We start from the raw sequence: 13,705 nt of genomic DNA, 5'->3' as shown, positions 1-13,705 counted from the left end.
GCATTACCTGGAATGTTCCACAATAAAAAGTAGCTATCTACTTTGCATTTATTCAGTTGTATTGTTTCAATTAGGTGTTTTAATTATTCAGATTCTTCACTGTGTGGGGGCTCGGTTCTCCACAGATCTGACCTGTAGCTAGACCTAGTGGTGTCACCTACTGGTTTCCATGGAGATAGATAAGTATAATTGATCTCTATGGAGATACTGTAGATAACCTTAATGTCTTACTGTGAAACATCCCAGACAAAAGCAATAAAATCACCATGGCGACAAGCAGACAGCTCATTGATTAAATACAAATCCGCATTGTTTTTCAGTCTCCCGTGATATTTTTTTCTTTACTTTTTTCCCCTCATAAGCAGCGATATTTGTTTTGAAATGGACAGACCATGCTTGTCCCTGATTGGCTAATCCACCTGTCAATCAAGCCCATCTGAACACTGGCAGATTCCGGTTCGGTGACCAGACTCACATGTTTGTTAAAGGTGCATTGTGAAACTTTTCTAGTGGAGGGTCCATCAGATGTAATTGCTTTGTCTGGAATGTTTCACAGTATGGCATTAAACCTTTCTATCTTCATGGAGACCAAACCAAACCAAGTTACAGGTCAGATCTGTGGAGAGACGACCCCACTCACAGTCAGAATGTTTGTTTTTCTAGGTATTTTTGAGCTATAAAACCACCTGTAAATGTAAAGTGGAGCTGTTTAATGTCATATTGTGGAACATTCCAGGCAAACCAATGATGTATCCATAGACACAAGCAGGTGGCGGACTCTCAATCAAAAAATATTTAGGATCAGAGGCTAAGGAAGTGTAAAAGATTGACAGTTGAATCATAGTAGAATAAAAATATAGATTCCAAATACGACTAGGAGCTGCTCAGTGTTAATACGATCAAATACACTTTATGTGATATGTGAAACTGAACCAGATTTCGTGAACTCAGTGTGACCAAAAATCATGAGAGACTGAGAGAAAAGCCCACACTAACACAACTGAATGTAAAGTAACAAAACAGAACATTGACTGTAGAGATGCTGAACACGGCTGAGTCTGTGACATGAGATCGAACTGAAAAACAAAACCAAATACTAACACGTATTCCTCTGACAGGGTACACTTGTGCAAAACGGCTTCAGCTAAATAACATGAGAACTGGTAAATACAACCTTAAACTATGGTATAAAAGTGATCAAGTAACATCTAACCCTTCATACAACACCACATCCACTGATATTGTGAAAAAGATTTGATAACTAAACGATAAACACCAAATATTAAAAGTCAAAATAAAATAGTAGCACCAACGATTACTACAGAAAATGTCATTATTTCATATTTTCACTAATCCTAAATATAGCAGCTCTTCAGGCTCTGTCCACCTGCTGTCTGTGGACGGCCTGGGTGAAGTCCTATTGTCCCGCTGACCACGTCCCCTCAGGCAGAACTCCCCCGGTGAAGTGAGTCTCAGGTTAGTGGCCCTGACATGTTTTACAGCACATCTGTCTGAAGTAAGGCCGGCTGCAGAACTTGAACCTGAGCACCAGGGGGCAGTACGCCACTGTGTTCACATCTTTACACTCTGAAAGAAAAAAGCAGAAGCAGTTTAAAGGTTTTATTCAGTTATTAGTCAAGCCAAAAGATTATACCACATCATTGTAACATCACGTTCCACCACAGACGAAAACTGAATCATGTTTTTATTGACTTATTTGTCTGTTCCTTGTCAATAAACGTATCAGTTTTAAGGATTTTTAAAGGTTTTATTTACTTCAGGTCATAACTACTGACAGATATATTGGTTGGTCAATTTACAATAGTATTTTACCACTACCAAGTATGTAGTGAATGAATAATGAACTATCAAATACTCTGGGTGTTTTGGGCTTTGAGGGATTAAATGTCAAATATCCAATCTGAGACGACTATTTCTCAAATATTTAATGTAATAATTAGTAGGGATGTAACAATAACCGAAACATTGTGATATCATCAAAGTTCTCACAATATCGTGGACCATCACAATATATCGAATAATAAGAGTCTCTTTGCTTAAAATAAGAGTTATGGTGCAGCAATAGCTAAAAAAAACAAAAAAAAACAAAAAAAAACAGGGGGAACTACAGAGAAAGAAAACTTAATCATGTTTTCAGCTAAATTTTTTTTTTTTACTATGCTTTTATCAACTTATTTGTCTGTTTCTCTTTCTGTGATGTTGCCTTGCCAATAAAAGTGTCAGTTTTAAGGGTTTTTAAAGGGTTTATTCACTTCTTGTCATAACTACAGACAGATATATTGGTTGGGCAATATAGTTACAATAGTATCTTACCACTACCAAGTAAGTACTGAATGAATAATGAACTATGAAATACTTTGGTGTCTACATAAATCCCTGCTAGGGTCTAAAAATTAACAAGACTATAACTTTTATTTTTATGGTACAGTTCAACATTTACTGACAGCACAATTTTACATTGCAGGGAAACACTACTGGCCTTTGAGGGATTAAATGTCAAATATCCAATCTGAGACGACTATATCTCAAATATTGAATGTAATAATTAGTAGGGATGTAACAATAAGCGAAATATCATGATATCGTATCATCAAAGTTTTCACAATAATATCGTGGACCATCACAATATATCGAATTACAAGTCTCTTTGCTTAAATGAAGAGTTATGGTGCAGCAATAGCTAAAAAAAGACAGAAGGAACTACATACACCATGATCCTTTGCTCCATTTCAGTGTAAACTACAAGAAGAAATAACAGTTCTAAGCACTTTTAAGTCTTAGATTAAGTCTTGTCAAGGCATTTTAAGAGGGAAAAGTCGCATATTAACAGTTTGTTTGCCTCCACAAAATATCACAATAAATATCGTACTGTGAAATGTTTATCAGGAAAATATAGTACAAAGAGATCTGAATATTGTTACATCCCTAATCGTGAGCCTCCCCATTATATTGTGAGCTTTCCCACGATATCGCAATAAATATTGTACCGTGAGGTTCATACCATGACGATATCGTATCGTGAGACTTGGATATCGTTACACCCCTACAAATTAGACATTTGGAGTGTCTTGAGCAAACTTCTGAACCAAAAGAAAACACAAAATGACCACTATGGCAAGTTCTTTAGTTCTAGACACAGTGACAATGAAATAATTTACACATTTTTGCTCAAATATCCAATCTGAGACAACTATTTCTCAAATATTTAATGTAACAATTAGGCCTTGGGAGTGTCTTGAGGAAACTTTTGAACCAAAAGAAAACACAAAATGACCACTATGGCAAATTCTCTAGTTCTAGACAGAGTAATATTGATATTATTTACACTTTTTTTTTGTTCAAATTGGTGTCATTTGCTAAATTTTTTAACAGCAAAAGTGTGTTGCAACCATAGACTGTATAAAGAAGTGGACTAACGGAGTGTGATGTCACCCATAGCGTTCAGCCCCAGTCAAATGAAGCTCAAGAGGCTGGCACTTACGGGGCAGTTTAGAGGCAGTTCCATATTAGGAATAGGGATTGATTTATGGAAAATATAAAATAAATTAATAAAAACACCAGGACCATGTAGAGCGGGTTAATACAATAATTTAAGACCAAAATGACGAGGCTCACTGCAGCAGTTACAGAAAGAATTTTTCAATGTTGTCAATTAGAACGAGAGTCAGTGGAGCTGGAAGAGCCCCCATGACCACTTCCAATTTGGACGCAGTTAGCTAAGTCCGTTTACATACATATACAGTCTATAGTTGCGAGTGAAAAAATGTTGAACACTGCATTATTAGAAGTCTGTGTAATTCCTCAGTTGTCCAGGATTGATCCCTACTGTATTATTATGATGCATTGTTAGTCAGTGTTTACCTTCGGGGTTCTCCTCTGCAGTGATGGGCAGGCTGAGGTCACACTTGCTTCCTGCACTGCTGCATCGAGGCCGGACGCTGCAGCTCCAGACACTCATGCGAGGGGAGCCCCGTATGAGAGAGACACTGCACCGAGCGCATCTCCTGCCCCAGACCGCACTTCGCAGAGCACTACAGGAACACAAGGAACAACATCATGCTACTGTAAGGGTCCATGTTCCGCTGTTTTCTGGTTATAATGTTATTTCTTTGTCAAAAATATACGTGGAGTTGTGTTTTGTTTCATTTACACAAACCAGAGGTGGGACCAATTTGTTGTTTTGCAAGTCTCAACTAAGTCTCAAGTCTTTGGCCTCAAGTCCGAGTCAAGTCCCAAGTCAAATACAGGCAAGTCCAAATGAGTCTCGAGTCACTGGCTCATAAATCCAAGTCAAGTTCAAATCGTTTGCTTTGAGCTTCAAGTCGTTTAAAGTCTTTAAACCAAAGTACCTAGATTTTTGCAATTCATATGAATTTTTTAAGTAAATGGTGCAAAGTCATGATCATAAGTCATATTTATATATGAGTTGTAGAAATGTATTTTTTTCTTTTTTAAATGTGTTGGCAAGATTTTTATTTTATTAATTTTTTTATTTAATTTTATGTATTTATTTTGGACAAGTAAAGATTTACATTCTTATACAATGGAACCTATAACATAATTGAAATCATAATACCAATGAAAATAATCACAACAAAAAATCTGCCCAAAAAAGAGTGGGAAGAAGAAAAAAACCCTCTTTTAATGTGTGCAAATCATTATGGTCAGAGTAAAAAAAAAACAAGACTTAAAGGTGGTTAATAACAATTATTTTGTCATGTAGTCTACACTGAAATGGAAGCATCATGTTCTTTGTAGTTTCGTTTTAGTCTTTTGTACTGCTACATCACAGTACTTCAGTTACATCCAAAGTAAGAAACAGAGAAGTGGGAGGGACATGTTCCAGTTTGTTTGTTAAGCATTGCATGTATCAACTGTAAAGAGAAAAGTATTTAAAAAAAAAAACATATTTTTTAAAAGCATCAAGTCTTCTCAAGTCACAGGTCTCAAGTCCTAATCAAGTCCCAAGTCGTTGACCTTCAAGTCCAGGTCGAGTCCAAAGTCTATTTTATCAAGTCAAGTTTGAAATCCTAAAAATAATAACTCAAGTCTGACTCAAGTCCAAATCACGACTTGCAAATCCACACCTCTGACACAAAAACACCTGCATATTTAGGTTGAGTTCTTCTCTCAAACAGAAAACATGCTGTTCCACCTTGTGATGTCATGTGGTAATACAGGAAGTGCTCCATAGAGTTTTCAAACTACATTCAATTTAATTAGAATAATTTTCATCATTTCAGAGCTGGAATTGCCAATCTCAGTTAACTAGGAAACTATTGCTTCATGACATCACAAGGTGGACCAGAGCATTTTGAGCTTTGGAAATGTAGACAGACTAATAAAGGATTACTCAAACATGTGTGAATGAAACAAAACACAACACGGAATATGTTTTTGAAGAGGTAGCAATTAGAACACGGATTAATGCTCACAAGAGTAAATTCTGTGAAATATCAGATATCCTTTAAGTGATGTCAATTCAGTCTATATTCTGCACTAATTTATATAAGAACTGTTTGTGATGAACTTTCCTTTATCATCGAGAAAGTTGGATTTCCTAAAGAGAGTCACATGTTCAGAGAGTGGTGATGTGTTAGACAATGGCTGTGGTTTCATGCACACTTCAAAATGTGATCATTATCAGATTTCTGGAGTTATGAGATTATTAAAATGACAGGAAATCATCTGTTTTCTTTATGATCATGGTCCCATAATTACTCACACAAGTCTCTGCGGTTTGAATGTCACTTAAATTATCTTCAAGGTCCACAAATCAGCTAAAAATCAGACTATGACTATACTACGGTGGCATGTGAACAAAGACACAGTCCAAGAAAAGAAAATGAACGGTTTTAACTGGGCGTTTTTACTATAACTATTACTATTTACTACTACTACTAACTACTACTAACAACTACTAACTACTACTACTACCAACTACTACTAATTACTACCAACTGCTAACTACTACTACCAACTACTAACTACTATTAACAACTACTAATTACTACTACTACTACTACCACTACCACTACTTCTAATCGTACTACAACTACAACTTCTAATACCACTAAGATTACTACTTCTACAACTACGACTACTACGACTACTAATGCCAGTCCTACTGCCGCTGCTGCTGCTGCTGCTAATACTACTGCTACTTCTAATACTATTGCGACTACTACTACTGATACTGCTGGTAATTGTAATACTACTGCTACTGCTACTACTACTTCTAATACTAATGCCACTTCTAATACTACTATGACTACTACTTCTAATACTATACTAATACTAATACTACTATGACTACTGCTACTGCTACTGCCACTGTTACTGCTACTGCTACTGCTACTGCTACTGCTACTACTACTACTACTACTACTACTACTACTACTACTACTACTGCTGCTAATTCTAATACTACTACTACTGCTGCTACTACTACTCCTCACTAACCATCCCTATATGTAATATAATGAGAATATACAATCATTTAAGTTTAATTAACTGTCCAACTTAGTAACGAAGCCCAGATGACAAGACCAAATGTGAATGGAGAATGACTGTTGCATCAAATCTAAAAATACATAATAAGAAAACATAAGAGCCTGACCTCTCCCCAGGGCCCGGTGATCCACTGTGGGGGTGGGCACCGCTGCAGGTTACAGCGCACCCTAGAGGTGGGGCGTCCCTGTTTGGGGCACTGAAACTCCGGGAGCGTGTCTCCACTCTCCCCGTTCTTACACAGCACCACCCGGTGTCTGTACCCGGGACCACAGCTGGGAGTGCACTGCAGACCGGGGCACGGATGGACAGAGACAGAAAGAAGAAAAAGTACGACATTACACAGGGTCAGAGAGGTCAGGGAGGCAATGTGAACAAAAGACTGTAGAGGGCAGCAGAGTGTAGGAAGCTTCAAGGTTCTCTTAGATGTAAAGCTGCACTATGTAACTTTTAAGTATGGGGGTCTGCGTAGATCTATAAAAAGACATCTTAATTGCTATCTTAAAGGTGCACCGTGTAACTTTTCTTTTTGCAGGGTCTGTTACCTCCATAGAGTTGTTGTTGCTTTATCCAGAATGCTCCACAGTATTGCATTAAATGAACCTATCTCCATGGAGACAAAAAAAGTGACACCGCTAAACCAAGTTACACGTCAGATCTACGGAGAGGCGACCCGGTTCATGTTTTTGTGAGCAATAAAAACACCTGTAATTGAATAAACGCAAGATAGAAATGCTTAATGCTACTGTGGAACATTACATTATTTCCACCAGAAAAGTTACACAGTTCACCTTTAACCCCCTCACTGGACTTTTTTATCCACCTGCTTGTCGCCATGAAGATGTTTGCATCGTGCCTGGAAAGTTCAACAGTAAGGCTTTAAATAAAGTTCTATCTTGCATTTTTTCAGTTACAGGTGAGCAGATTCACAGATGCGACGTCCCCTGCTCGTTTCCATGGAGATAGAAAAGTGTAATGTCATATAGTAGAAGTTTCAGGGCAAAACAGTAGCATCTCCATGGAGACAAGCCGGTGATGGACCCTCTACATGAAAAGGTACATAGTAGTGTTGTTACGATACTAAAATTTCAAACATTTCTATTAATATTTTCAGTATTAAGGAGAAGACTCAATACTCAAAAAACAAAACACTCTTTCTTTACAAAATGTGATTTTCAATATGGTCTTATATCTGTATAATCCCTCAGTGGTCCAGGTAGGTTCATAGTGGTCCATGGGTTTATACTAGTCTATGTGCTCTTTGTATATTTGTTCTGATACAGCCCAAGATCATTCTAAAGCTATTCAGGAAAGGTTCATTTCTGTCCTATGAATGTGGCTTTTTAGTATAGATACAACTCAAATGAGTAGATAGTTTTAGCAAAATCAAAACTATCCTCTCCTGCCCTGATCTTGAAAAAGTCATCCACGCGCTCATCTTCTCCAGTCTAGACTACTGCATCTCCCTCCTCTCCTACCTCGACTACAAATCCATCTCTTGCCTCCGACTGGTTCAGAATGCAGCAGCTTGGCTCCTCACTGGGTTTAACAGACATCAACACATGACCCTGTTTTATTTCCCTTCACTTGCTGCCTCTGGGTTTTAGAATTGATTTTACTGATCATATTTAAAGCTTGTTTAGGTCTTGCACCGAGTCACATTTCAGAACTTTTAACCCTGTACGAGCCTCCCACAGCCGCAGATCCTCAGGCAGGTCCCTGTGACTGTTCCAAAGTCCAGGTTCCGGACGAAGGTGATTTTGCCTTTTCAGTCCGGATGCATTGGCTTTGGAACGACCTGCCTGAGGAGATCAGGCTCGTACCATCAGTATCATCTTTTAAATCACTTCTTAAGAATCCTTTTTATTGTTTGGCCTTAATTTAACTGGTTTTAGCTTGATTTTATTCCTTATTTATTTTTATTCTATTTTATTTTTATTTATTTATTACAATTCATTGAATTGTTTGCATCATTGTCTGTTTTTGTGCTTTCTGTATGCTATTTTTATGCTTTTTGTATTGTTCATTGCTGCTTGTACATTACTTTATAAACCTTGTTCTTGCTTTATAAATAAAGATTTATTATTATTATTTATTATAGGAGTGATACTAGTTTTAGCATTGATTAGTATCTGATTTTCAAGACTTTTGATAACCCTAAAAACAATAACAGTTCTATGGAGACCGACAGGTGACGGACGCTCTACATGAAAAGCTACACAGTCCATCTTTAACTTGTTATGATTGGGATTAAAACTAGCCACATGTGAGTTTTTGATTGAAGCAGGTCACTCAGGTCATTGATATCTCTCTGTCCTGCCTTAGTTCAAACTGATATTTTATTTTCTCCTGGGCTGTGTTTTGATTTTGAACTGAAAACTGAAAGAAAACTGTTGCTTCATCTGGACACAAACACAAACTGAAGAGCTAAATTGATAAAATCCCTGCTGATTTTTCAGAATTGAGCAGAATGTACAAAATGTGTGATCGCTTACATCTGTTTATCAAATGCACTGGTTGAGAAAGTGACATTCACTAGCTAGGACCACGCCAACAACGACATAGTGTGAAGAAGTTTATTGATAATGTTCGAAGCGAGGTAGAGGTGGCTGGGTTGAGACTATGGGTGGGGGCTCCGTCTCAATCTACAATTGGCCAAGCCGGAACAGGACCCCCCTTGTAGGGGTCTTATGACTGAAAGACAAAATAGGGGATGGGAGGGTGGGGTCGAGTTAACTGAGACAAAGTGGGATGATGGGAAAGGCTGCTACATATAGGCTTCTGGGAAATTCGAGGCGTGGTCGAGGTGAGTTGTGGTTCGCTGGTGAGAGGAGAGGGCGGCTGAGGCGTGGTCCTGCTCCTGAATCTCAGTTAATCGTATTAACTACATTTATTTTCAATGCAACATTTTAGTACAACAGTGACACTTTAGATCTATAAAGAACAGCGAAGTGATCAAAGAGACAATGACAGCATGACAACAGACAGTTTATAACCCCTTTAGTTTAATATTGAGCTGGAGGACAGAAAATCTGTGGTGGAAGTTGCTGTTTAACTGTCAGATTGCAGATGATCTGTTGACCTGGTTTATGGTTCATATCTTTGTAATTACTGGGCTTGTCCACATGAAACAAAAACTGGCACAAAGTTCAGTGTCTTCACTGTCAGTTTTCACAGTAGCTTCATAAAGTGGTGCCGTTATTCAACCCTAAAAATGTCATTGCTGACAGTTAAAAGGATTTTATTATTTCATATTTCTTTGGATATAAATCTCTCATAGAACAGTTCCTCATCAAAAACATACCTGGAGTTGTGTTTTGTTTCATTCACACATGTTTAACACACAAATCCTGCATATTCAGGCTGAGTTCTTCTCTCAAACAGAAAACACTCTGTTCCAATTTGTGATGTTATGTGGAAATACAGGAAGTGCTCCAATGTGTTTTTAAACTCCATACACTTTTACTAGAATCATTTGGGCTATTTTAAACCTGGAATTTCCAATCTCTGATGAACAAAAAGTAAAAGGTAGCTATTAAGTTGAAAACTACCACTGCATTACATCATAAGGTGCACCAGAGCATTTTAAGGTTTGGAGATGTAAACAGAATAAAAAGGCATACTCAAACATGTGTGAATGAAACAAAACTCAACTCCAGGTATGTTTGTGAGGAGGTAACAACATTATAACATGGCTTAAAGAGATCATTTTGTGCAATTCTACCTTTAAACTTTTAAATTCTACAACTAAACAAGGACAAAGCTTTAGTCCACAGTTAGTTTATGGTCAGGTAAGTCCATGGTTATGTGTTTACCTCAGACCAGTCCAGGGCCAGCCACTCGGGGGGGCAGCTGTGATTGTTGCAGGGCTCGGTGAGGGGGGGGCGTGGGGGTGTACAGGCCGAGTCGTCCAGAATCTTTTCTTCAGACGCAGAAATCCTCCTTTTACACAGGACCCCCCGAGACCTCAGGCCCCCGTTACAACTGCGACTGCATTCGGACCACTCACCTGTCCACCAGCTACACACAACACAACAGAGCAGGTTACACCATGTCTCATTCATAACTTTTAAATAAACTTATCTTGAAATGGGCATATCGTGCATTTTTTGTTACTGGCAAATTACCATCTGTAATTAGATTGAACAACCCAGCCCCTTGTTGTATTCTCACACTTCACCACTAGGTGCTGTCTACGTTAGAGAGCATAGGTGAGTTTGAACAAAGGCACATCCTACTCTGGAGTTTGCACTGCTAAACACACTTTTAAAAGAAGAAAATAAAATCACTAGTGCTGCAAATAACACAATGTGCAGATGACTTCTGTACAAAAAATGTTAGGCTCTGTTGTCACTATACAATTTTAAATAAGCCGAAGGTGTAAATATTAATAACCTTCTTACCTAATGTTTAAGTTCTCTATAGCAGTAAATAACCAGGCCACAGCAGCGGACTGTAGGTGAGTGCAGTTGGTTCTTACGTTGGGGAGCAGGGCTCAGTATTGCAGGGCCTTCTCTTCTCTTTGGGTCGACTTTTCTTGTCACAGAAGTGGTTGTTGACTACAGAGTGATCGGCCTGTTTCCTGCACACCACCTGCTGCAGCTGGAAACCTGAAGAAAAACACAGAAGGAACTTAAGCCTACACTGCTAAATATTAGTGTTGCTTGATTATTAAAGCTTAAAAGGATGTCTGAAGATGTTTTGAGTGGATTTAAGTATAGTTTTTAGCCAAATAACTGTACATGTATACTTGAGTAGTAGTAGTGGTAATAGTGCCTAAATATGTGTATTGTTAGTACCTCCAGCGCACAGGGCAGAGCAGCGGGACCAGGTGGTGTAGTGCCAGGCGTGCCCGCTCAGAGGCTCTCGGTTTATGGGCGGGTTGAACCTGTAGTGGATGCCTGGGTTCTCCTCCCTCACCAGCACCTGGGCGATCAAGGGCACAGTGACAAAAGGGTCTAAAATAAGGCTAAAAAGAAAGGCTAAAATAAAATCTTTTTTTCTCTTTTAACATTTTTTTGCCTGAGAATCCAGTGCCCCTCACTGTGAATCGATTTGTATCTCCACAAATCTGGCACTTGGACTTCTTGGCCTGTAGGAGGGCCTCCTCCTGCTCGTCTCCCTGGAAGTGTTCCTTTGGCTAAAATATTACACAGTTTGGGATAAAACTTATCTATCTCCACAGAGAATGTTTTTAAGTATTTTCGTAACTTCCCATTTCCTTGGAATCTTGCTAGTGACGTGCCACCTCCAGAAAATTACACAGTGTGGCTTTAAGTTGACTTTTTTTGTACTTAATAGAGAACTGAGATGGCTCATTTTTGCTTCTAAAGTCACCACAATGATTATTTTGATTATTTTCTAGTTCTTGTGCTTATATTGTGACCTGAGTAAATGCTATGATCATTTACCCATTTAATCTAGTGTAAAATAAACAGCACTATTGTCTCAGCTGATGCCGTTACCATGACGACCAGGGTGATGTTGGTGGGTCCGAGCGCCTCGATGGTCTCAGGTCCGTCGGTGGGGCGTCTGTAGTGGAAGGTGGTGCCTGCGATCTCAAACCTGCGTGGAGTGTCTATGCCCTGCTTCCCATTGATGAAGAACTGATCGCTCTTACTCTTCAGCACTAGAGGGGACAGGGGCAGAGGACAGGGGCAGAGGACAGGGGCAGAGGACAGGGGCAGACGACAGGGGCAGAGGACAGGGGCAGAGGACAGGGGCAGAGGACAGGGGCAGAGGACGAGAAGGATGGTAGGGTCAGAGCATATATGATCATTGTAACGAATGACATTCAACAATCCTTTTGCATATGATAAAAGAGTGGCATTATACTTCTGTGGGGTATTCATTGTTAACTTCTAAGATATTTTGATTGTGAGTTACCATTTATTGTTTGGAAATTGCTATTTGTGCATCCCACTAATGAAACTACAGCACATTGTATCAGGTTTGTGAAGTTGTAGTGTATTGTGCTTTGACCTACTTTTGTATATTTATGGAAAATTGCCACATGGAAGCATGGGTGACATCGGTTTGTGGACTGAGCACTGGACAGTCTTCCAGACAGTCAGGAGGGTTCGAATAGGGCCTCAGACATGCATGAATGACATAAAACCACTTCAGGCATGTTTTTGATGAGGGAACGACATCTCCAAAAAGTCCATTTTGCATAATACCCCCTTTTTAATGTTTTTGGAACTTCAAGAATGTCACTAAAGTCATACTGTATTCATCAAACTAAAACTAAACTCTAGGCCCTGTGTAAAAGTATCTTGGAGAGCCTGCACTACATTAGGGTTTGAATGATTTGGGGTAAATATCTAATTACGATTTTTCTGACGAGCATTGCAATTGATTACATTTGCGATTTTGTTTTAATAATACGGTTTTATCCAAAGTTCAGATTTTAAACGCATCAAGAAGAATTGACAAAAAGACTGAAATATGGACTGACAAATGAAAACAAGAATCACATTTCAGAACATGTTTGTGCAGATCTAAAACACAGAGTTAGCAGTTTGTACGTAGAAAAACACAGGATGTTTTGTTGTTTGTGGAAGAAATTACAGTTCTTCAAAAACTGCAGTCTTTTCAAATTATGAGCTCCTCTGGGTGACCGAATGAGCTCACATGAACCCAGTACCTTACACTGTGCATTAAAGATATCAGAGGATTAAACATACACTGGATAAAGAAATGGACTAAGTGCACAGCAAATGTTTGAAGATAGTCTGAAAATTCAAGAATAAATACAAAATGGATTTAAACAACTGATTTTCAGGAGCCTGTGATCAATACGAGCGTTCATGGTCCTGTTAAGCTGTTTGATTTTCAGCAAAAGAAGTGAGAGTGACTAACTGAATTTTATGTGTGAGAGACTTGTCAGATTGTGTTCAGATTAAGTCAAACTTGAGTAACAGAGCTTCTAACAAAGCTTCTAACAAAGCTTCTAACAAAGGGGTACCTACTGTTAGCTACACACGCCCAGGAAATGTTGATCACATCAGTTGCAAAGTATCAATAAGAGGAAATGACATCATGGGGACTTGATTTTTTCCCCATAACTATAATATTACGGGACGAAATACCTGCCAATGGAAATGAATAGCACCTGGCAACCTCACTGTTAGAGTCACTACTTCCTGTCCAATTATGTGGGTTAGTGGGTTAG

The 13,705-nt window shown here is 38.7% G+C and overlaps 1 protein-coding gene across 1 annotated transcript in view; it reads right to left on the bottom strand.

Annotated features, from left to right (window-relative positions):
* Nucleotides 1–1,477: 1,477 nt before the first annotated feature.
* The window catches only part of adamts10 (ADAM metallopeptidase with thrombospondin type 1 motif, 10), a 98,156-nt gene continuing 85,928 nt past the window's right edge, over nucleotides 1,478–13,705 (bottom strand). The window contains 8 exon segments of the mRNA XM_020933416.2: nucleotides 1,478–1,587; nucleotides 3,883–3,931; nucleotides 3,933–4,052; nucleotides 6,641–6,817; nucleotides 10,347–10,551; nucleotides 11,012–11,141; nucleotides 11,331–11,457; nucleotides 11,997–12,160. Coding sequence (XP_020789075.1) covers nucleotides 1,478–1,587; nucleotides 3,883–3,931; nucleotides 3,933–4,052; nucleotides 6,641–6,817; nucleotides 10,347–10,551; nucleotides 11,012–11,141; nucleotides 11,331–11,457; nucleotides 11,997–12,160 — 1,082 coding nt within the window.

The sequence above is a fragment of the Boleophthalmus pectinirostris genome, unplaced genomic scaffold, assembly GCF_026225935.1.
Source record: "Boleophthalmus pectinirostris isolate CB_2022bp ecotype Guang Dong unplaced genomic scaffold, ASM2622593v1 HiC_scaffold_7, whole genome shotgun sequence".
Classification (NCBI taxonomy): Eukaryota; Metazoa; Chordata; class Actinopteri; order Gobiiformes; family Gobiidae; genus Boleophthalmus; species Boleophthalmus pectinirostris.
Note: the sequence above shows the minus strand (reverse complement) of the source record. Positions and strands in the feature narration are given on the sequence as shown.